At 39.0% G+C, this 24,882-nt stretch overlaps 1 protein-coding gene across 1 annotated transcript in view; it reads right to left on the minus strand.

Moving 5' to 3' along the window:
- Xpr1 (xenotropic and polytropic retrovirus receptor 1) overlaps window positions 1-23,387 on the minus strand; it is a 138,923-nt gene extending 115,536 nt beyond the window's left edge. Inside the window, exons 1-2 of the mRNA XM_051186007.1 lie at window positions 23,162-23,387; window positions 103-154 (exon numbers count right to left, since the gene is read on the minus strand). Of these exons, the coding sequence (XP_051041964.1) occupies window positions 103-154; window positions 23,162-23,230 (121 nt within the window). The 5' untranslated portion in view covers window positions 23,231-23,387. The remainder of the gene's footprint in view (window positions 1-102; window positions 155-23,161) is intronic.
- Between the last annotated feature and the right edge of the window lie 1,495 nt (window positions 23,388-24,882).

Genomic DNA, 24,882 nt, shown 5'->3' on the forward strand with positions numbered 1-24,882 from the left:
CATAATAAAGCTATAATAGCCATTTTATAGTTTTGTGTTTAAAATATTTTTCATTAAAAAGAGGTTTGTCTGTGACTAAACCTAGAAGTTACTTTATCTTACCTTCGACAGACGGTGCCTGGTCCTGAGCTGAATAGAGCATATCCTTGAATGCCTATTAGAAATAAAAAAAAAAAAAAAAAAATGTAATACATGAAATCAAATTAAAGTTTTATTGAAAGCACATGAGCTAAACAATTCTTTTTCACTATTCAGTAACTACATTTAGTTTTCTAAATTAAAAATATTGTGAACTATTTTAGGTAACTTTAATATTGTTCAATCTTTAAGATGAGTGCTCATTTATACACTTTAAAATAAAAGGGCATTGGAAAATGACACACCTGAAAGATCAAAAACCCTTTGGATTAAAAAAAAATGTGGGAAATAGAAGAGATTTTTGTGAGTGAACTAAGGGCAGGTGGGAATGGAGACACAAATGATTAGGGACAGGGGTGTGTAGGGGAGAGTACTGAAAGAGACTACTAGAAGGGGAAGGCATTTCGGGATCAGGTTTTTAAAAAAATGGCACAAATGAATTTCCCAGGAATTTATAAGGATGACCCCAGCTCAGACTCTTAGCAATAGTGCATATGTAGCCTGAGCTGGCCATCTCCTGTGACCAGACTGGTGCCTAGCCCAACTGTCATCTAGCAACTGATAGAAACAAGATGCAGACCCACAGTCAAACAGTAGGGGGAGTTTGGGAGATCCTGAACAAGAGGGGGAAAAAGGACTTTAGGAGCCACAGGGCTCATAGGGACTCACAGAGACTGAACAGACAACAAAAGGACTGATCTAAGACCTCTGTGTGCACGTGTGTGTGTGTGTGTGTGTGTGTGTGTGTGTGTGTGTGTGTGTGTGTGTGTGTTGTGTGTGACATGGGGAAGTGCTTAGTCTTACTGCAACTTGATATGGCATGTCATACTCAGGGGATTCCTGCCCTTTCATGAACAGGAAAGAAAGGGGAGTGGATTGGCGTATAGGAACAGAAAGCAGCGGGAAGAGGGCTTGGGGAGAGAGGATGGAAGGGAAACTGTGGCTAGGATGCACAATGAATGAATGAATATATGCATGCATGCATGTATGTATGTATGTATGTATGTTTAAAAGAAAAATGACCTAATGATGGGATTGGCTTGGTGGATGGGCATATGATCTCAAGCTCAATGACCTGAGTTCAATCCTTTGGACCCAAAGACTATAGAGAACCAACCCCTGGAAGTTCTGATCTCCACATGCCTGCATATGCACATGCACAATGTAATAATAAAAAAGATCCTAAAGATAAACACTGGACCTACATAGTAAAATGTGAAAAACTAGAAAAACACTGTAGCTTAAGCTGGCCTACAAGTCATGGCAATCCTGGCTCTGCCTCTTGAGTGCAGGGACTACAGGCTTGAGCCACCATACCTAATCCCCAGAAATCTTTCTATTTTAGATATAAATGTTTATTAGTAAAACTCTGAGACACTTAAGACTATAAAAAGAACAAGGATTTTATAGTTTATCTCCCCAAAATTACATAGTAGATTAGCTAACAACCATATTTAGGTAATTTGGATAGTTACAGTATAATTTCTCAATAAGTACGTTGGGAACTGGAATAAGAAGCACTTCTCAGGCCAGAAATGAGAAATGGCTCAGCAGGTAAGTGTTACTGCTGCCAAACCAGACAATCTGAGTTCAAACCCCAGGACCCACATGGTGGAAGGAGAGAACCAACTTCCCAAGCTGACCCGTGACTTCAACAAATGAACTATGGTACATGCGTCCCTGCCCCCCAAAATAAATAAAATGTTTAAAACAGAAATGGCACTAATTAAAAGAAAACATATAAATCGGATTAATGTGCTAAGTGGATAAGGTTCCAGGGATGAAGAACTTAGTGACTTTAACCCTTCAAGTTTCAAATACAGCTAACTACTGCCAATCCCTAAACTGGTATATGACAGAGTTCTTTAACCTTAATATAATTGACATTTGGGGCAAAATAATTTAAGAGGAGGAGTTCTTAGCATCTCCAGAGGCATCTAGAGACAGCAGCATCAATCCTCACCTCCCAGCTGTGATACTGCTAAATGTCTCCTGGCAAGCAAAATCACGCTTCCCCAGAACCATCCGCCCACAGTTTTCAAGCATATAAATACTGAAAAGTGGCCCACCCTCTTTAAAGAGTATTCACATCTAGCACATTATAGTCTCCCCAAGTGAATTTACTACTTGCTTTGCTTTAATAATTAGTCTGTTACTTCCACATCTATCCAAGCCTAAGATCTCTAAGAAAACAAGACAATTTAAAATTCTTAATCCATCTTTGTTCTCTTTGTTTTCTAAAAGTGTGAGAAAATTACCTATACAAAAAAACCCCTTTATGTTTAAATCAAAAAACATTCAGTAAGACTCACTGTATAAAATTTAAATAGGCAAAATAATAACACCTCCAAGTTATATAAAAAATGAATTTCATGTGCAGTTTTTGGCAGAATAGTAGAAAGTTCTCCCCTAGGGCCTATGACTTATCTAGCTAGCCATAGGTTTTTGGCCCAATAATGGTGCCAAGTATGAATTTTATCTTGTGGAGTGGGGCTTAGATGCAATCTGAAAGTGGTTGGTTATTCCCATGATGTTCAGGCCACTATTGCATTAGTGGTCATGTCTTGCTAGGCCAGTTGTTCCTATAGCTTGCAGGGTCCACAGACAGGTAACTGATGATTACTTTTCTCCCCTGGCATGGCAGTTTTCATCATTACAAAAAGCTAACCAGTGGGAATGAAGCTTCCAAGTCAGTACAGCTTGATTTTCTCCATGTTCTATGACTCAAGAATGTGGTGTCACCAGAAGTCATGGAGAACACGTATGATCCTAGCACTTGGGAAGGAGAGGCAGGTAGATCTCTGAGTTCAAGGCCAGCCAGGTCTATAGAGTGAGTCCCAGGACTGCCACAACTACACAGGAGAACACCATCTCAGTAATAGAGTAATCATAGCATGGGCAATAGCATGTAATGTATGGGGGTCCATGGGATCTTACTTGCTAACTATTGCCAAAAGAAATAAACTTGGGACTAGATTTTTATGTGTTACCCTGTGGTACCTACTGGGGATGCTGTTGTTCTGTTACAGGGTAACTCCCTTTTAATTCTTTTTATATGTGTGTATGTATGTAATATATGTGTGTGTGTATACATATAAAATAGACTATATATACATCATATACATACATGGAAATTTCTATGTTAAGCTCCAATATGACTTTTTAAAAAGGTCTTTATTGTTATCTCACCCAGCATTTCCTTCTCCATCCTGCACTACTATCCCCACCCCAATTTAAATTTTCTTGTTCATTCTTCCCCTTTAATCCTTTATACCACTGCATTGTATCTCCACTTCTATGGTGGTTTGAATGAGAATGGCCCTCAAAGGTTAATATATTTGAATGCCTGATCCCTAGTTGCAACTGTTTTGGGAAGGATTGTTTGTGGTCTTGTTGGAAGGGATATGTCAACAGAAGTGGACTTTTACCATGACAGGCCAATGTTCAGTCTCTCTTCTCCCTCCCTCCCTCCCTTTCTCTCTGGTGCTTGTGGATATGCTGTAAGCTCTCAACTATTCCTCCAGTACCATGCCTGCCTGCTTGCTTCCATGCTCCCCACCATGATGGTCATACACTTACTCTCTGAAACTGTAAGCAAACCCCTAATTAAATGCTGTCTTTCATAAGCTTCCTTGGTCATGGTGTCTCTTTACAGCAAGCAAAAAAAAAAAAAAAAAAAAAGAAAAAAAGAAAAGAAAAAATGAAAGGAAGGAAGGAAGAAAGAAACAAACTGAGATAATTCCCTTGAAAGTACCCTTCATGTCCCTTTACACATTTCCTGACATCTAGGAGTATTTCAAATGAAATGCTAAAGATTCAAATACATACATGAAAGTGAAATACCTATAAAACAAAATATTTGTATTATTCTAAACTGGAGCTTTTGATAGGTGTGGTCTTGACCTCAAGACATCTTTCCTTTTGCAAAAAATATAAGGCTTCTCCTTAATTGTGCTCACCTCAACAACTGAAGATGTTTTCTATGTTGTACCTTCCTTGTTAGAACTTTAAACTCACTCATACTCCTTTCTTTACCAAACCTTCTCATATCTTTCAGTTCCGCTTGCTTGTCTCTCTTTATAAACCAGGATAAGAGCAGTAAGCAGTAACCACATGACAAGTGAATGCTGTCTGGCCTTAAAATTTCCTCTGCCAAACAAACTAGATTATTACTTTTGCCTTATATCTCACAACTTACCAGAATTCAGGCAAACTGAAAACATTCTTTGCTGGAATGTAACATGAATGGCCTCTAAACAACTCCCCAACAGAATTTTGTTCCCCTCTGAAACCTTAGGAGTCAGGCCTCCAGGGTCCACATTTCTCCTGGACCAGTAAACCCCACTTATAGCATGGTAGGGCTTGTCTCCAGTCCATAGCTCCAAACATGTGCACATTTCTCCCACAAATCAACTAACAACCCACAACTCACATTGTCAGGGTTATCATGGCAATAATTACACTGTGTACTAATTTTCCATAATACTTTTTGTTGTTGTTGCTGTGACAAAACAATTAACAAAAGCAACTTAAAGAGGGAAAGAGGTTAAGGTGATAGAATTCATTGTAGTGGGAAGGCACAGCAACAGGAATGTGAGGTGGCTGGTCCCATTACATGCAGTCAGAAAGCAGACAGGGATTGATGCTGTTACTCAGATGACTTCCTCTCTATCCCTTTTTATTCAGTCCAAAACCCCAGCCCATAGAATACTGCCACCAACCATCATGGTAGGTTTCCCCTATTCAGTCAAACCTTTCTGGAAATGCCCTAACCAATACTCCTAGAGGTATATCTTTTAAATAAAAATAAACTCAGCCTCATTGTCAATGAAGATTACCATCAAAATTATGAAAGTAATAATAGTTATATTTATGGAATGCCTATCATCAGAAAATATTTTAATTTACTATTTTAAGAGAAACTTGCAAATCTCATTTAAGTAAATAACTCCCATTTAACCTATTAAAGATCTGAGACTTGGGGTTGGGGATTTAGCTCAGTGGTAGAACCCTTGCCTAGCAAGCACAAGGCCTTGAGTTTGGTCCTCAGCTCCAGGACTGGGAGGGGGGAGGCGCACACAGGAAAGAGGGGTGAGGCATGCACAAGTATTGGTAAGTATTACTTACTTTAAAACCAATATTCCTTTGAGAAAGATAATAAACAGCTCATGATTGGGAGTAAGATCTTATTTCCTAAAACAAACTTTTATCTTGACCTCGCATCTTTCTGATTGTTCCCATGTATTTCTTTCTAATTTTTTTTTTTTTTTTTCTGTATCTTTAGCTTGGTTTTGGTAAGAGGTGTAGTTAATGGTTTCTGATGATTCTTGCCTCCTGGTAGTAAAGCCTCTTCCAGTACTACAACTACAGATGGCAGGCCTGTGTAAGCAAATGAATAGTGCAGAGACATCAGGGTAGAACTTCCAAAGATAGATCATTTAGTACAGTGTTTTTCTTCTTGTTCTAGTATCACCCACTCTGGAGGAAGCTAGCCAAGTAAACCTAGAGTAGCCCTATCAAGATCTCCTTGTAGTAGAGCACAAACCTGCAAACCCTCCATCCTACACTCCTTTGTCAGCTCCAAATGAGTACTGGCGATATTACAGAACCACCTCATTAAGCTGCTCCCAAACTCTCACCACATAGAAACCGTGAGACAAGACATGTTTATTAATCCACTATATTTTGTGACAACTTGCCATAATGCAACACATAATATACCAAGGTAGATTTTTTTTCCTTAATGTTATATAATCAAATGTACCTGTTAGTAGATCATAAATAATACCTTTGGTTTGTTCTGATCGAAGTAGCTTAAATTTTTATCCCTATAAAATTAAGGACTTTTTAAGTGAGACTGGAGAGACAGTTCACTTCTTATACAGAGGACCTGGGCTCACCTCCCAGCACCTACATCACAGAACTTACAACTGCCTGTAACACAAGCTCCAGGAAATCCAACACTGTCTTATGGCCTGCAGGTGGATACCTGCACACTCATGGTATACAGACATACATGCAGGTACTCACATATATACATAAAATAAATAAATAAAATCTAAAATTTTAAATGAAAAACAAAACTATTGGCCAAGTGGTGGTGGCACACACCTTTAATCCCAGCACACAGGAGGCCGAGGCAGACAGATCTCTGTGAGTTTGAGGACAGCCTGGTCTACAGACTAGTTCCAGGACATCCAGGGTTACACAGTGAAACCCTGTCTCCAAAAAAAAAAAAAAAAAAAAAAAAAAAAAAAAAACCAAAAAACAAAAACAAAAAAAACTGTTGTGGCTGGGCAGATGGGTTAGTGAAGTGATTAAAAAGCACACTGGGCACTCTGGAGGACCTGGGTTTGATTCCCAGCACCCACATGGTGTGGTATAACCTACTATATATCCAATCCTAGTGGACTGGATGCCCTCTTCTGGCTGTGGGTATCAGGCACACACATGATACACAGACATGCAGGTAAAACATTCATATATACAAAATAAAAATAATTTAAAAATTAAAAATACAGAACTATAGAAAGAAAAACTATGACAACTTCAAGTTATTTATTTAATAAAAATGAAAAAAATATATTCCTATGTTAAAGCCACCACTATCATAACTTAACTTACATCAGTTCAAATACCCTTGAAAAGTCATTTACTTCCAAGCAAGAAGAGATTTGACAGAAGACTAAAATAGCATGTCTTTGTCTAAGGATCTTATTCTGATTAAATAAAAAAAAAAAAAACACACACACACACAAAAAAAAACTAGTATGCATTCTTCTACCATTGAAATCTATATAGCTCATTCATACATTCCTGTGGCAAAATGTCACTTCAACCTTTAGGAGCCATACCATCTAACAAAGTACACATTCAAAATGTATTTATAAACTATACCTACTTATCACTTAATTTTAAGTGTTCAGCTGATTATTTTATTAACTATTTTACAGTGTTTCCAGTTTCATGAGATATCAAATTACAAAGTCCTTTCCCAATTATTCCAAATTTTGTTATCTTTTCTTTTTATATAAAAGTCAAATCTCTTTCACTCACTAGACACAAAATTTTTCAAGGTTTTACCTTCTACACTTCCTAAATATATACTATGTCTATTCAATTTAGCATGTTGAATTTTTAATCAAATATAATAGTCACCACAATGTAACATTGCTAGCTGTTCTTCTTTGCTATTGAATAGGGGTAAAAAGCCAAAACAAAAAAATAAAAGTCAACTCAAAAAGGAACTAAATTTTGCAATGCTACTACCTACATGCCTATAAATTCTCTTTTTAATCCGGGGATTTTAGACTACTTCATGGCTCAAGTTTAAATGTTAAAACCCTTTAAGAGACTGGGTCTTACTTTTACAGGAAATGTTTCCTACAAACTTACTAATACATTTTGAGAGACATAAAAAAAAAAAAAACTACTTCATCAAACTAAGACACTCCTTTCAGAATACACAGTTATTTTACATATCATTCAGAAAGGAAAACATCACCAACTAAACTGTGGCATGTACAAGATGTATCCCCATGTTAAAGATGCTTGAATGCAGCAGTACCACTGTGGCTGCTGGTTTAGGAAACTGGTGGGAATAGAACTCCCACTTTTAAGAGTTTACTAAGCTCATAGTTCTGAAGATACAAAGCCAGGCACTGGCATTTGCTCAGCTGCTTGAACATACTCTGGCTACATCAAAATGTGGCAGATAGTATCATGTTGGAGCACACGTAACAAGGAAAGAGTACATGATAACACAGGAAGCTAAAAAGCAAGGCAGGTCCTGTCTTAGTCTTTATAACAATGTTCTCACAAGAACTAATCTGAATCACATAAGAACTACATGAATTCTCCCCCCCCTCCAAGATGGCATCCTCAATGACCTAAACACCTTTAAGAGGCCACACCCCTTAAAGATTCCTAAACTTCACCCAGCACCAGAACCTGAGTCCCCAGCACATGAAACTCTGCCACATCCCAAGCACAATAAATGGAGTCTAAATGCCCAGCTGCCATCAGTTGGTTTCTAAGAAACATTTTGACATTGAAAAGGTATTATGTAAAAATACTGATTTTCAGCATGCAAACGTACATGATGGAAAATAACACCTATAACCTTCTATAGGTCAGGTCTTCCATCCCTTCAAATATTGTTACATCTAATTCTCACAACAATCCAGCAAAGTATACTTATGTACCCAGACATTGTCTACACACTTTATATTTATCATTTCATTTCCTTCCATTATAACCCTCCTAAAAAGACAATCTTGCTCTCTATAGTTTATTGATGAGAAAATTGACACAGATAGGCACAGACAATAATCTGCCCTAGCTGAGCTACCACAATTTTATTTTAAGTGATGTCAAAATCAACAGGTTTTCTGAATCTACTAAAAACCAAACTTTTCGTCCTGGCAGTGGTAGCCCACACCTTTAATCCCAGGACTTGGGAGGCAGAGGCAGGTGGATCTCTGTGAGTTCAAGGCCAGTGTAATCTGCAGAGCCAAGTACCAGGACAGGCTCCAAAGCAACACAGAGAAATACTGTCTCAAAAACAGCCCCCCCAAAAAAAGAAATCTAATGACCAATTCTTTGATGGTTTTTCCCTTCAATATGTTGTATTAAATGCTGTCAAACAAACCAAGTGTTTGTGGAAGTCTTAACATTAATTTAGAACAAGTTACTAAGAATAAATGAAAACACTTATTTGTAGCATAAATCCTCAATTTGGGAAGTATTGTACTGAAAATTGAACCTAGAGTTCTGTTGTTAAATACATACTCTACCAGCTATGATTCTCAGTTCCAAAAGTATGGTTTAAGTGGTCCTCCAAGCCACTCCAAGTAACAGTACTAATATACACAATGGAGTAACAAGCAGTGTGTGCGCATTTCAGAAATATGACATGTTAACTACATATATGTGGTAGTTTGAACGTAATTGCCCCCCCTATAGGGAGTGGCACCATAAGGAGGAGTGGCGTGGTGGAGTAAGTATGTCCTTATTGGAAGAAGTGATTGGGGGTGGAGGGTGGGCTTGAGGTCTCCTATGTTCAATCTATGCCTAGGGACACAGTTCATTTCCTGCTGCCTGCAGATCAAGATGCAGAACTCTCAGCTCCTCTCCAGCACCATTTCTCACCATGGTGATAATGGAATAAACCTCTGAAACTATAAGCCATCCAAATTCGTTTTCCTTTCCAAAGCTTAATGACAAAAAGCAGTCATTCTTTTAGGCATAAAGCTGTGGGAAAAAAGAATGAGGAAGGAGATAACAGGCGTGGGTTTAATACATCTGCCCAAAACAGAGTAGGCAGAGAAGTAAACTGACTTACCACACAACACAGAAAATTTGAAATATCTTCAGAGTAGGATCCTAACATAACAGAAAGCAAGCCAATTCAAGTCTATAAACCCAGAACAGACCAGGAACTGATAGTATCATGTGGTTGAAAAGGCAAAGTTAAAGAAAAGGCTAAATATAGGATTGGTTGAAAAAAGTAGTTAACAGGTCTACCCCGACTTACTACAATACTTTCACACACACTCCACCAGACACTAACATCATTTAGACCAAGAAACTGAATTAAAGGAGCGAAGAAACATTAGGACATTTACTGCAGACCAAGCAGAGGACAGAGGTGACAAGCATAGACTGAAAATGAAGTGTATACACTAACAGGAGGATCCCAAGCTGGTTTCTCCCTGCTAACCCTCATCAATAAGAACATCTATACTAAGAAAATATAACTAGAGGAACTAGGAACTAGGAGCAGGACCAGTAGGTAAAAGTGCTTCCTGGGCAAGCATGAAGACCTGAGTTCAAAATCCCAGCACCTTTGTAAAAAGTGGGATGTAGAGACATGCACCTATAATCCCAGAACCATAGGGAGAAGAAACAGGAGAATCCCTGGGGTTTACATGCTGCCAAAACAGCTCCAAGTACACTGAGACACCTGTGTTTCAAGGGAATAAAGTAGAGAGTGATAGAGTAGGACACTAATGCCTTCCTCTGACCTCTGAACAGGCACAGGTACAAGCACCCACAGGCACATGTACATATACACTCATCACACACACACAGAGAGAGAGAGAGGGAGAGAGAGGGAGAGACAGAGACAGAGACACAGAGAGAGAGAATACAACTGGAGAAAAACTAGGATATTGCTTCTCTGTCTTTCTGTTCCAAAATACATTACTTAAACAATGACATGTGAATATGACGGTAAAAACACAATATCCTCAACAGAGCACATTTGCATATATCACTCAAGAGTGATCTCTAAAGTCAGGCACTTACTATTTTATTTTAGATCAAGAATCCTCCTGTGAGCCTGCCTTAAGGTAGTTATCCATCTTTCATTCTTTAATCAAAGTATAAAGGCCACTGACATTACACTAGAAAAATGCTATTCTAGTATAAAGCAATCTCCAACAATTCAAAAATTAGAACTTGTTTCAAGGCTGCTGGATAGCCATTAAAAATGACCAGCCTAGGACACTAGCTTCTGCTATCACGGATGTTAGGAAACCCAGAATCAGGGACAGAAAAAAGGTTTAAAGTAATAAAAGGAATTTTAACTAGGATACTCTGTCCTTGTCATGGCCATGAATAATAAAAGTTTGAGAGCTTTGCAGTAGCCACTAGCCACATGTTGCTATTAAAATTTTAACTAGCTAAAATTAAATATTGAGTTCTGCAGTCTCATGAACCGCATTTCAAGGACTCATCAGTCTTATGTGACTCGTGACCACATACTGGATTACACAGATACAGAACATTTCCTCTATCACTGAAAGTCCTACTGCATAGTACAGTACTGCAGCTTACCTATCAAGATAATTGCCCATGCTACTTTCCTTAGAACCAAAGAATGCCTTCCAGTGATAAAACCTACATCAGTAAAGTGTCTCCTCTGGCTTGGTAATAAATAATACATTATCACTGCCTATAATATATAGACCTATAATACTGAGAAAGTCTGTTCTACAGGTAGAATCTAAGATTCAGAAAAGGTAATAACTATTAAATAATAAAGCCAGATATCAAATTAATCTCTCAGAATTCAACTAGGCAGAGGCTGGGGATATAGTCCAGTAGTAGAATGCATGCATAGCATACAAAGGCTCTGAGTTCAAGTTCTAGTACAGGGAAAAAACAAAGCTGTGAACAAAACACTCATATACCAGTATAGATACTATCAGCATTGTCTTTTTTAGACATTCTTTAAAATTCATGTGTGTGATTACATGCATGCATGTGTTGCAGCACATGTACAAAGGTCAGAGGACAAGCCATGGGAGTTGGTTATCTCCTTCTACCATATGGTTCAGATAGTCTTTGGGCTGACAGCAGGTACCTTTAACTGGTGAGACATTATCTTAAAGAGAAAAAGAAAATAGAATAGGGGAGGTCACCTTTACATTAAAAGTAAAGGTGAAAGAATGTCTTAAAACAGTAACAATGGTAGCACATGGAAGCAAATTCCAGTGCAAAAGATAACTCACAAAGAATTTGATCCATCCAAACACTGTAAGACCTTGGCCTTGTGGAATGAAATGAGTACATCATTAATGCCAGGTTTTTAATCATATGCTCAGCCAGTCTCATAATTTATCTCCTCTCAATAGGCTGGTGGAGAGAACAGACAGACAATATGATGACAAGGAAAACCTGCTTTAGCCTAGAATGTGGGTGCTGAGTGCACTTCCCACCATAATGAGTAATTTGGCACACAGGTATTTAAACATTGCTCTTTTGTGAGCTTACAACATTCAGCCAACCACTTAACTGTATACAAATGACCAAGCCCCATCAATCTAGGGTCACTGAAAAGATCAAATTCATATTGAAACTCGGGGGACAGTGAATTCACCAAAGTAAGACATTCTGTGAAACTTCTTGGCAACCAGTAAAATAGTGTTCCCAAGCAAATGACCTCAAATGACACCTTTTATTCACATTTCAGCAGCATTTATTAGTCCCTGTAGCAGAACCACTGCACAGGGACCACATACCTCAGTGATAATAGAATTGGATTTGAATGAGAACAAGGGGATGGGGTACGTAGATGGGGTTGAAGGGAAGAAAGAGAGGGAAAAATGACATAATTATACTAATATTTGAAAAAATAAAAAAGAATAGAATCTTGGCTAAGACAACCTGAGTTCATAATCTTAATTCATCCTAAACTCTAACTGTGCAAGTCCAGACAACTATTAAAGTAAGGCATTATCTTTCTTCAAAATTAGGATAATACCTACATGTCAATAGGCCTGTTGTAAAGATCTCATTAGAAACTTTATTCAACAAATATATAGTAGTTAAATGTCACAGACAGTGAGCTAGATGCTAGATGGGCAATACCTACTACCTGTTTGACATCTAGTAAATGTTCCATTATAACAAGTCTAAAAGTCACTAACAGCACCACACATGATTGCTTTATATACTTCTAAGACTGAAACACTATGTCAAACTGAAAAAGGATATAGCATTAATTTTAACACATCCCATGTGAACTACATATAAAACCAATTAAATAAAACACTAACTGAAGCCTTTACAATTTTTTTTTACTATACTATCTGTTCTTCCTGTCTTTGATCGTAATTTGTCTAACACATCACGTAAGATACAAATTACATACACACATACAACATTGTGTCATCTCTTTAAAACCTTTTATTATGGACCAAGAATGCCAATACATGCCTATAATCATAGCAGTTTGGGAGGCTGAGGCAGGAGAATGGCAACTCTGAGCTACATATACCGAGATCCTCTCAATAAGTAAATACATATTTACAAGTCACACTCAGGAAAATATCTTAAAGTCACATAGTGTTCTAGGCCTTTTAATCCCTCCCAGGCTCTTTCCAACATCTCTCTATAGACTGTCCAATGCTCTACTAAAATCAAATTCCATTGTGTATAGCTGGATGTGCTACCTTATGGCATTGTTCAACGTCATTCTTTCTGCCTACCCTGCCTCTAGTTCCCTTTCCCTTTTAACCTGTATGATAAAAGTATACTCAATCTCTTGTATCCTACTGAAATAATACCACTGTAGATCCTTCTAATGTAAATATCTTTGCTCTCTAGAACAAAATCAATTGGCCATTCTTTTATAATAAACAGTATGTATGTGTGCAAAATATAGACCATATAAGTTAAAAATTACTCAAAGGTAAAAACTAGTGTTCACTGACTTTGCCCCCAACACCCTGCATGATCCCAAACATGTGTCACCGTGTTAGGAACTTAGACTCTAAAATAAGATACACCTGCTTTTGCTTTCTAGCTCTAAGCACTTTCCTACCTATTTATCCTAAAAGTCAATGTTTTCTCCTAACAGGAATAATAACATCCTTTGGCTAGTGAAGATTAAAGTGCACACCAGAACACTCAATAAACATTAGCTGTGGTTATTATCATCATTGTTTTACTGTTGTTTTAAAAAGAAGAGGGGCACTCATGAATAATGAATATGTATTATACACACTCTAATATCCTCTAGACCAGTGATTCTCAACCTTCCTATTGTTGCAAACCTTTAACACAGTTCCTCATGATGTGGTGATCCCAGACAAAAAATTATTTTGTTGCAACCTCATAACTGTAATTTTGCTAATGTTATGAATCATACCATAATGTAAATTGTTTTTGGAGATAGAAGTTTGCCAAAGGGGTGGCAAACCACAGGTTGAGAACCACTGCTCTAAACACATTGCCATGACTTTAGCTTGGCAGCTCGAGTTATAGAAGGTAGGAGATGCAGTCTCCGTGTAGCACAGGTAACCTATGCGACACAACATAGAGGTATGTTACAAAGGAATAGGCAATTCATTTTTAAACTTCCTGAGTCTTCCTTTTATTTCTACCTGACCCCTCAAGGTTTGCTACAATCTCTAAATCCTAACTCCTAATTGAATGGCTTTCTATTTGTGATCATATGGCAATGGTTAATTTTATGTGGGTAAATAAACAACAAAATCATTAATATTTGAGTTTCATCATTTATTGAGTCTTAATTATCATACAGGAAAAACATTTTAGATTGTTAATGTGATTTAATAGATTAGATTTAGATAAATGCATTAGCACAGAACATCTATTAATTTGAACAAAGAAAACTCACCCTTGAATTTTTAAGGCAAAACAACAACAAATGGCAATATTTATATGGCCATGCTATATCTCAGCAGCTAGCAGTAAAGCTGATACCATGCAGTATATGGCCTGTATGCCCTCAAGTTATCCATTCTAAAACAAAGCCATTGAGAAGTTATTTGTCGATTCTAAAGCTAACCTTAAGACAAAATATTGTTTTACTACAAAATTGCAAAGAACCAAAGTTAGGCAGCCACTAGACACTCACTTAAGCCATCTGGATACATTTAAGAATGCACTTAGGATTTTTCACCTCAATTAAAAAACAAAAGAATACCTTGACACAGGCTAGCCAAAATAAATGAATTCATAAAATGACTATCACAAAGAATTTATTTCACACCTACATCATCATTTGTGCCTGGTTTCCTTAGTGTATACTAAAAAAGCTAAGGACAATTCATATGAACAAGTACTATAGACATCTGAAATAACAGCTCAAATGAACACAGCTATTTCCTAGAAAAAGCCACATCTGACAGATAAAGCTTGAGGCTCCATCACCCTACTTAACCAAGCTCTTTGAAAAAAAAAAAAAAAACTTTAATATATCCCTCTTACAGTATGCCAGGCATTGTTCTAAGAACTTTTTGTGTTTTAACTAATTTACTCCTCAACAGCTAGGCACACTGAACATGTATCTGCAAACCCAGCAATTTCTCAGGAGGCTGAGACTGGAGTATCAAGAGTTCAGCCAGCTACAAGCCAGCTACAGCTGTAGTTCAGTAGTACAGTGCTTACCTAGTATGTCAAGACCAGCCTGCATTACATAGTGAGGCTGTCTCAATGACTTTGAAATGACAATTTTCATAACAGTCCTACAAGAACTATACTATCATCATTTACACAAAAGGAAACCAAAACACAAAATGTCAAGTGATCTGGGCTAGGGAGATGGCTCAGCAGGTAAAAACACTTGCCATGCAAGCCTGATGACAAACTCTATCCTCAGGATCCAAGGTAGAAAGAGGCAATCAACTCCTGAAAGTTGTCCTTTGAGCAAACAAGTGTGCACTCACAACACACACACACACACACACACACACACACACACACTTAAGAAAAAAATAAATACAAGTGACTTGTCTGAAGCTACTAAGCTAGTAAGCCAGTGAGTTTTGGATTTGAACCTACACAGTCTGAATTTAAGGACTGTTCTCTTCATTAACACACAATGCCTGTGCTATAAACTAATAAAATAAATCAGAGTGACAGTTAGTTTAGCAACTGACCAAGGCAAATGACCTTCATCATTTAATATCTATGATTCCATTCTTACTTGAACAAAAATTGGAACGGAACTAAACAACCTTGAAAGTTCCTTACAGGTCTAACATCCTATGATGTAAACCTTGAAGCCGACTTCCACAACTGAGGCAAATCAACAGCTATATCCACTTTCACCTTCCTCTTTTACCACCACTAATTCCCTTTTCCTTATGCTCATCTTCATAAGGTCATTTATTAGCTATTTATCACTTTGAGAAAAGGCAAATTCTGTGCTAAGGACTCTACTGCATTCCATAACCAGCAGACTTAGAAAAGACCAGCCATTATGTCACCATGCTATAGAATAGGTGATACAGAATCAGGTCAGTGGTACTGAAGAATAGGTCAGAAGAGGCCTCTTACTATCTCATCTGTGCTACCTGTATTTACAGGCTCAGCCTCCCCCTCCTGAGACAGTAGTAACAATATACCTACACAGCCTGCTCTCAAGAGAAATGTTTTTAAGTGTTTACCACAATTTATGACATAGCCCTCAAACAAACTATGGCTGTTGTTATTATCACCATTTACTAATACTACTGTTGCTATTTACATTCCCTCAAAAAGCAAGAGCTCCACAGTATGAGACTTAATTTCAATTCTAGATCTACTGATGTAATAGGTGAAATCCAGCCCTTCACTATGTGGCAGACGAGGAAACCCACACCCTAGAGTCCTTTATCCTCTCTTGTGCTTTGTAAAAATGGAACACTTTTTTCAAGTCATCTCCTAACTTTCTAAAGTGAGTCCTGTGCTCAAAAGAGGCACTTCTGAGTTAGCCATGATGGCACTTGCCTTTAATCCCTGCACTAGGGAGACACTCTGAAGGCAGAGGCAGAGGGATCTCGGTGAGTTTGAGGTCAGCCAGGGCTACATGATGAGACTCTGTATTTAAAAAAAAAAAAAAAAATCTTCATAATCCTAACATTCACTTGCTTTTTTTTTCTTTCTCCCACAGGTACACAAAGTAGTTTCAGGTGCTGTATGAAATGTAAAGCTGTACCCCTAGTGGCTAGCTACTAAAAGTTGCGCTTGTACATTGCACATTAAATATTCTTCAGTCTTAGTTTCTAATATACTAAGCATACTTTCTGGGGCTAGAAATATAGTTCAACTGACAAAGAGTGCTTGCCTAGCACTAGTGAAAAGCCTTGGATTCAATCTCTAGTAAAGCATGAGGTAGAGGCGAGGAGACTAGAAATTCAAGGTCATCTTTGACTACATAGAGAGTTCAAGGCCAGCCTGACATACACGAAACCCTTTCTGCAAGAGGGGAGGAAGGAAGAAGGATCAAGAGAGGGATACTGAGTAGAAAGTGGGGGAGAAGAAGAAAGATTGAGCCTGAGACTTCCCCACTTGCCTCTATGATTTCACCCCACCTTTTTTTATCTTCAAAAGACCAATTGTTGGGGTTCAGGGCTGGGGATATGGTTCGTTGGATTCAGAGCTCACTGCAATCATGAAGACCTGAGTTTGGATCCTCAGCATCCATGTAAAAGTCTGGTATGGCAACCTGCATCTGTAACACCAGTATAGGGACAATGAAAGCAGGTGGATCCTTGAGGCTTTCTGGCCATCCAGTCTAGCCAAATCCAGATTCAGAGAGGTCCAGATTCAGAGAGAAATCTGTTTCAAAAACTGAGGAGATGGGTGTGGTGGTATAAGGGTAGACAGATCTCTGTGAGTTTGACACCAGCTTGTTCTACAAAGTGAGTTACAGTACATGTTCTATGGTAATGTAGAGAGACTGTTTAAACAAACAAACAAAAAGTGGTGCAAGGCTTTAATCCCAGTACTCAGAAGCAGAGGCAGGTGGATCTCTGTGAGTTCTAGACCAGCTACAGCCATATTTTGAGACTCTCAAAAATAAATAAGATGGAGAGCAATAGAAGACAGCTGATGCCAATCTCTGGTCCCTAAACACAAATGCACAGAAGTGGGTACATAGCTGTACACAGATGTGTGCATGTATGGACACACATTTGTTCACTACTTATTAATACTCAATGGCAGAGCTGTACCTTAGGACTTACTTAGCTCCTTATTTCTGGCCTACAATTCTTTATAATAGTATAGGCCTCCTTCAATATGACTTTTTAAAAAACCTTTCCTGTATGAATATTTTTGATCCAATAAGTTGTCCCAGTATTTCAAAAAGCTAGTTCAAGATTCAGGACTGTTTTAATTTGAACTTAATTATGATGGATTCAAACTGAGAACAGAACTATCAAGGCACACTTGAGATGTAAGTTAATTGTGAATGCCAGAAGATGTAAACCCTGACTTCAATGGAATATCTTAAAAATTGTGAAATATTTTAGTGAACTTTTTGTCGGGTCTAACAAAGTACTGCTACTTACGTGTTGTCTGGCTAACGGCTATTTCAGGATGTGTCAACTTTCACTGTCATGCTGTTCACTATACTTACATTACTGGAATTACTGTTACAGCACCTCTAATTAGGTCTCTTTATGTTATATCTACTTTAAGGGCTAAATGAGTTAAACTTACACGGTATTCATTTACCTAGGCACGCATAACTGCACTAACTGCTACCCGCTGACAATGAACAAAGTGAGCAAACCACTGAAACCCCGACTCCCTCAGAATGTTAAAACACTTGTGGGTAGCCTCCTTGGCAGTGTGCTACACCAATCCATTCACTAGACATTTGGAAAATGTTATTTCTTCCTTCTCATATGCAAGAAATTAACAAAACTTAACATTTTTAACACTGTCTTCTCTTATTCCATAGAGTTTGAGGTATGCTGTTATGGGGCCTAAAAGTCAAATTTACCTGAAACCCTCTCTAAATGTTTTCCTCTCAAAAAACATTCTCTCAAATGTTTTCCAAATGAGGACTGAAGCCAGAACTAGTTTTCCATGGTCACCCCAGGTCACATAAGATTCTTAGGTTCTTATGATCTGGGCCTTCACCCAAAAGCTGATCCAAAGCCAGCCTCAGGGATGGACAGACAAGTATAATCTTACCAGGATACTCACCCTAGCATACTTTACAGACACAATAAAGAACAGTCATAGCTTCCTGCTCTCCTTTTATTCACTCATTTAAATCATATTTGTAAATGTCAGGCATCTCACTAACAATCATTTACAAGCTCATTATTTAAAATATACTACACTGTACTTTTATTTGCAGAAGTCCCGTAAAGAAAAACAGAGGTTTGTGCCCCATCGGGTGGCCAAACTGGAAATTTCAAACAAGTTCCAGCAAGGCAAGTGAACCCTAACTAATCAACATAATGCCATTGAGATACTGAAGCTGCAACACAAGTTTTCCCATGGGAGGGTTCTCTAAATGAAAATCAGAACCACCACAGCCATGTTTCCTTCTACCTGACAATAAGGGAAATGCAGTTTACATAGTACATTTTCCAGATCATGCAACAGAAAATTAGTTCATGGCCACTACTTTCTGTTTAACTTAAATAAAAGTCTCCCGCTGGGGAAGTAGTTTTATGGTAGAGTGGCTTACACAGCATGCCCAAAGCCTTGGGTTCAATCCCCTGCAATGGAAACAAAAGGTTTCACAGGGTTTTCTATCACAGAACAAAATCTTAATTTAAAAAAAAAAAAAAAAAAAAAACTTTTAATTTGTCAATTTTTTGGTTTATTTATTTGGGAGTTTTTGGTTTTGTTTTATTTTTTAAGACAGAATCTCACTGTGTAGCTCTGGCTGTCCTGGAACTTACCATGTAAACCAGGTTAACCTCAACTCACAAAGATTCTCCTGCCTCTGCCTCCCAAGTGCTGGGATTAAAGGAGTGTATCACTATGTCTGGCTTTTCATTAAGTTTTTTGAAAAGGTGATTTTTTTTTTGAACATTAATTTTATATTAGGATTTTAAAACGGCCCCTTAAATTCTCTCTTCATAAACATAATTAAACCATAACAAAACACAGAAATTTAGAGTTGAATGGGTGCTTAGATTATATAAGGCTTACTTAGAAACTATCAAAGTTCAGTTCTAAAATACTACATACAGATGACCAACCTGAAACCCCAAAAAAAGGAAGTGATTTCATCAGGGTTACACAGCTAATGTGACCTGGCTCCCAATGCTAAAACATACAGTGCTCCAGAAACTAGCCGTGTGTGTGTGTGTGTGTGTGTGTGTGTGTGTTACAGACACATTTATATGATGCCAACTGGCTTAACCTTTCTAGATCTGAGTTTCTTTGCTTGCAAAAACAAGCAAATCTTTAAAATTGCCATTCAATTCCTAAATTTTGGAGAGCTTTTTAGTATCTTGTGCTTATGACAATATACATTGAAAAGAGTCTTTCTTGGTTCCTGAGGAACCAAAGCACAGGACCCTAGGGAGAAAAAAAATCACTGTCAGCACTCAAAGGCATCAAATTATCTGCCTCTTTTGTTAATATTCTGTAAAATATCATCTGATTACACTAGTCTATTTGGATGAAACTGGCCTGAGTTAATTTCAGTAAACCTATTACAGACCTTTAAACTATACAACCATTGATTCTAAATATTTTGAAAGGGTTAATACCACATTTACTGATATACCATTTTCCACCCTCGGGTTGGTACTCAGGTTATTAGAAACAAAGATGTCTCTGATCATTTGTATTTCTTCTTGGTAAAACTATTCATAAAGCATCAACTAGATGGCCTGTATATGGTCTTTCCATGTTTCTCAATTCTTTTGTGCTTATTCTGACTACGAATGCCATATTTTTTTTTTTTTTTTTTTTTTTAGTTAAAGACTAATAATTTTCAGGATGTTGATGTGATATCATCATTAATAATTTTAGCAACTCAAGAAATTCAAAGGTAAGCCAAACATTTAGGAAATAGAAAAGGCCTTAAAAGTCTCTGGTCCTATAGGTATTTTTTATTGGAAAAGAAGAGGAGAGCAGGAAGAGCAAAAACATTCTATCCAGGGCCTCACAGCTAACATACACAAGAACTAGCACTTACTATGTCGCCCTATACCCATAATATTACATAGAATTAAATATTGCATAGAATTATAGATGTAAGCAAATGTTCAGCTTCTGAAGCTCCATTAACTCAAGCAATACTTAATAAACTGACATAAACAAAGAACCTGACAATCTGTGTCAGTTCAGAGCACTAGAAGGCAGCCTAGGCTTGAATTAAGGGTACTACATCAAAATTCAGAGCCAGTGCTTAAAAAACAAACCCAAGAGTCTGTTCTGCTGTTTTAGAAAGCATTATTTTCAACTACATGAAAATACACATTACAAAAAAGTAAGCAAAGATCCCTAGCTAACTTTTTAATATACATACCTTTTATCACTGTCTTTTTTCCTGAGACAGTCTCTTCCCTGACATTTTTAAGTAGCTAACATATCCAGATCTTAAAAATTCTTACATATACCTCTATGCTACTTTGACAGAAACAGCACCAAATCTTTAGAGATACCATACAACACAAAGACTATGCTCCTGTGCAAATTTCTTTAACGGTTCCAACTTATACAGAAATAAGCTCCTTATTTTTCATCTTGCCTATGTAACAATGAATTTACCAAAAATAGGAGTAAAATAGTAAGGAATCTCTCTGCACAATCTAATTTCAATTATCCACAATAAATGCATTTTTCAAAAAGTAATTTATAGTAGGTCTGAGAAAGATAATGCAGTCACTCGGGAGCATTGGAATTCCGTCCCTCCGTGACCAATCTAGAGTAACCATTTAGAAATAATAGTAACCAAATAGACTATGTAAATTGAAAAGTCCCACAGTCACTGTGGTTACTCCAGCCACAAGGCTGACATTACAAATCAAGGAGTTAATTGCATTTTTAGACTAAATCATATGCTTCCCCTTCCAGTCCAAGATATTACAAGTTAATTCTATAAAGTAGCCAAATGTTGAAATACTTAAAATGAATCATAGGATACATGAAATCAAGCACCCCATGCCATGTAAGAGTGAGATGTGCTTCAGCATGCTCCAGTCCTAACCTCTCAAGCACTGGCAGTGGTGCTGAAAGTGCTGGAAGGAAGACGAAAAGCAATGCCCTTCTTTCAGTGGAACCCACCATCTGGATTCTAGCCAAGGTTTTAAGACTGACTGCATGTTATTACAAACAATAAATCAACACTCCACAGCCTGAAATGTTAAAACCTTTTCTTACAGAATGTGGCTAAAGAACACTACAGGGAAACTGACTAGAAAGTATTAATAATAAGATATTCCTTTCTAGCATTAAATACAGTATATTATCGGCAAACTTATTTTACAATCTTCAAGATTCTGTTTACCCTAACTACACTCTTTCCCTGGTCTTCACTTACTACACTGGCTACAAGAATAAATGAACTTACTGCTGTTGCCTAAACATCTTACCACTAGATTTATATAAAGTTAAAAAAAGATCCAAAATATTTTAATTCATAAAACCTAGCCTGTGTGTGTGTGTGTGTGTGTGTGTGTGTGTGTGTGTGTGTGTGTCTGTGTGTCTGTGTGTGCGCGCTCCTATTGATTTTATACTCTTTGTTCCTGCTCATACCATGGATGTGAGTTCCTGGAGGTTAAAGATCTGGCTATCTTTCTCTACCCAGGAGCTGAGTAGCTTCTGAGAATAACCTATTGCAAGCTTAAAATCCTCCAGGTATCCTAGTTTCTAAATATTTAAGTGATTTCCACTGTCTTTACTATTCCAAATATTGACTCAAGGTTCCTTACTTACACTATCTATTAAATACCTTCCAAGATCTATGGGAGAAGAAACTGAGGAAAGGAGGAACATGACTCGTGTAATACACAAGTAAGGTACAGTATTTATATTACACTGAGTTTCTCCATAAAAGAACTTAACAGGAAATCTGAAATTTTAAATAATACTCCTGCCTCCTTCCTCTTCCCTCCATTCCAAAACCTGAGAAGAGTGAAAGAAAATCCAAAGATGTGGTTACTCTGTACAGTTCCTGCAATCAGTACAAAGACTAGACACCGTCTCCTTATCAAAACAGAACTACTGGTTCACTGCGTTTGGAAACTATAACCATTGCATTAGGTGATACACATTTCACCAAGTTTCAATCCTGTTACAAAGCCTTTGTCAACAGTGGGCAAGTGGGGGTAAGCCCACGGGCTCAGTGGCATGAAGGCAATCGCCAGAGGGGCTTGCCTAGCAAGAGCACGATTCCCTGGTGAGCGGCGAGAAGCACCTAACCTTGGCGGGGAGGTAATCTTCCGCGGTGGAGACAGGAGGTCAGGGGGAGAGGGGAGGAGGTGGCGCCGAACCGCCGCGACCCCGGGCCGCCGTCACACCTGCGGCTCAGCCTCCCACCACCATACCCCAGCCCCAGCCCGGTGGTGCCCTTCCTCTCGCCGCCGCCTGCATATCCGTTACCCCGGCGGCAGAGGGCTGCGGGGGAGGGGAAGGACGGCCTGGCAGCCGGGGGCCAGAAGCGCCGGGGATGCCGCAGTGGCTCCCCGCGGCGGTGGGTCAAAGTCCGCCTGCCCTGGCCGGGAAGCTCAAGGCGGCGGCGGAGGTCGCGGCTGGGGAGATGGCAGCCCCTCCGAGCCCGCCCCAACCCGGCCGCCGCGGGTACCTCATACTGGATGTACTGCTTCCTCCACTCGGGAGTGATGTGCGCAGAGAGGTGCTCGGCGAACTTCATCCTGCCGTGTTCCCCCTCACTCCCACCAGGCTCCGACAGCTACAGGCGGCGGCGGCAACAGCGACTCCGACTCCTCCCCACATGGGCCCCGGCGCTGCGCGGAGCTGCGCTTCTCTCCTCCTCCGCCGCCGCCGAGGTCTCCTCAGAGCCGCCCTCCCGCCATCTTCCTCCTCCTCTTCATAGCCCCGCCCCGCCCCGCCCACTAGACGTCATCGCCATGGTAACCGCCTACGCCGCTCGGACGGAGAGGGCGGGGTATGGGGCGGGGCCTCGAGGGCTTTCCTCCATGCTCCGCCCCTTTGGGCCGGACGTGGTGAAAGCACCTCCCCTGACCTCTTCCGCCTGTCTCTTGTCTTTCTCCAGCTGCTTTCTACAGCCTGCCTGAGAAGCAGAGCTGTTGTTTCAATGAATATTAGTACTGGAGCAGCAATTATCCACACAAGACGCTTCTATTTGCAGAGAACTGTGCAAATATTTTTTTCCATTTTGATATTAATTCTCCCTAAAACCCTTAAAGATGAATCAGCACTAATCCAAATTGAATAGTTGAAACAGTTGAGAGCCAAATGTATTTAAAGGAACTGTATTTGCACACTCTAGGTGCTGAATAAAAGCTTCTTGAATTAAATTCAAAATGTCAGTGCCAAAAGTATGTGCTGTTTCTATCTTTTAGTGTAATTGTCTAGTTAGTCCTGGAGCTATCAGAAAGGCCAAAACACCTGGATACAAACCAGGACCGAAACTAATCTGTGATTCAGCTGACTGGGACTGGGGACCCTCTGGTGAGACAGTCCTGTATCCAGGCTGATCCTCTGGGAAGACACCACTCACAGAGCAAACTACCACAGTCAGTGTGAGAATGACTGCCCTGGAGGACTTATTTGAGGCAAAAGTCCAGGTCCCACACTTGGTGGAGGAGCTCTGAATAACATGGTGGCTGGCAATTTTTGAGCAAATCTGTCCTTGTCCCTATACCAAGCATTGTTATAAACCCTTTATATGTACTTTGTCCTTTAATTTGATGAGATTCAAAGGTTTACTGGGGAAGTATTGTACCTGAGACAATATAGATCTCTGTTATTTGATTCCCAGCGCGCGCGCGCGCGCGCGCGCGCACGCACGCGCACACACACACACACACACACACACACACACACACACACACACACCATATTTTCTTTCTCTTCCCTTCCACTTAATTCCTGCCAATAGGGTTCTATAAATGTTTCTTCAGGAGAAAGATGGGGCATGAGACTTGGTGGGGAAAAAAGGCCTACTTTCTGGAAAACTTTTGTACAAAAGCTTCAACCACTAGTGAAGAGTTAATCAGGGGGCTAAAGAGATGGCACAGCAATTAAGAACAGACCTGAATTTGATTCCTAGCACCCACATCAAGCAGCTCATAACCACCTGTAACTCCAGCTCCAGAGATATTTGTGGAAGCCAAGAGCACCAGCACTCATATAGTGTATTCACACATATATGCATAGCTAAAAATGGTAAGAATAGATTGTTTTTAAAAAGAAAGAAAGGATAATCAAGGTCAAAGAGAAGAAAAGGAGGAGATGGAGGACTCATCTTCAGTCTAGTACATCTCTGCCCCCCCCTCCTAAAACAGTAGAGTGCCAGGAAAAAACACAGGCAAAAGGGAA

Source organism: Phodopus roborovskii, unplaced genomic scaffold (genome assembly GCF_943737965.1).
Source record: "Phodopus roborovskii unplaced genomic scaffold, PHOROB, whole genome shotgun sequence".
Lineage (NCBI taxonomy): Eukaryota > Metazoa > Chordata > Mammalia > Rodentia > Cricetidae > Phodopus > Phodopus roborovskii.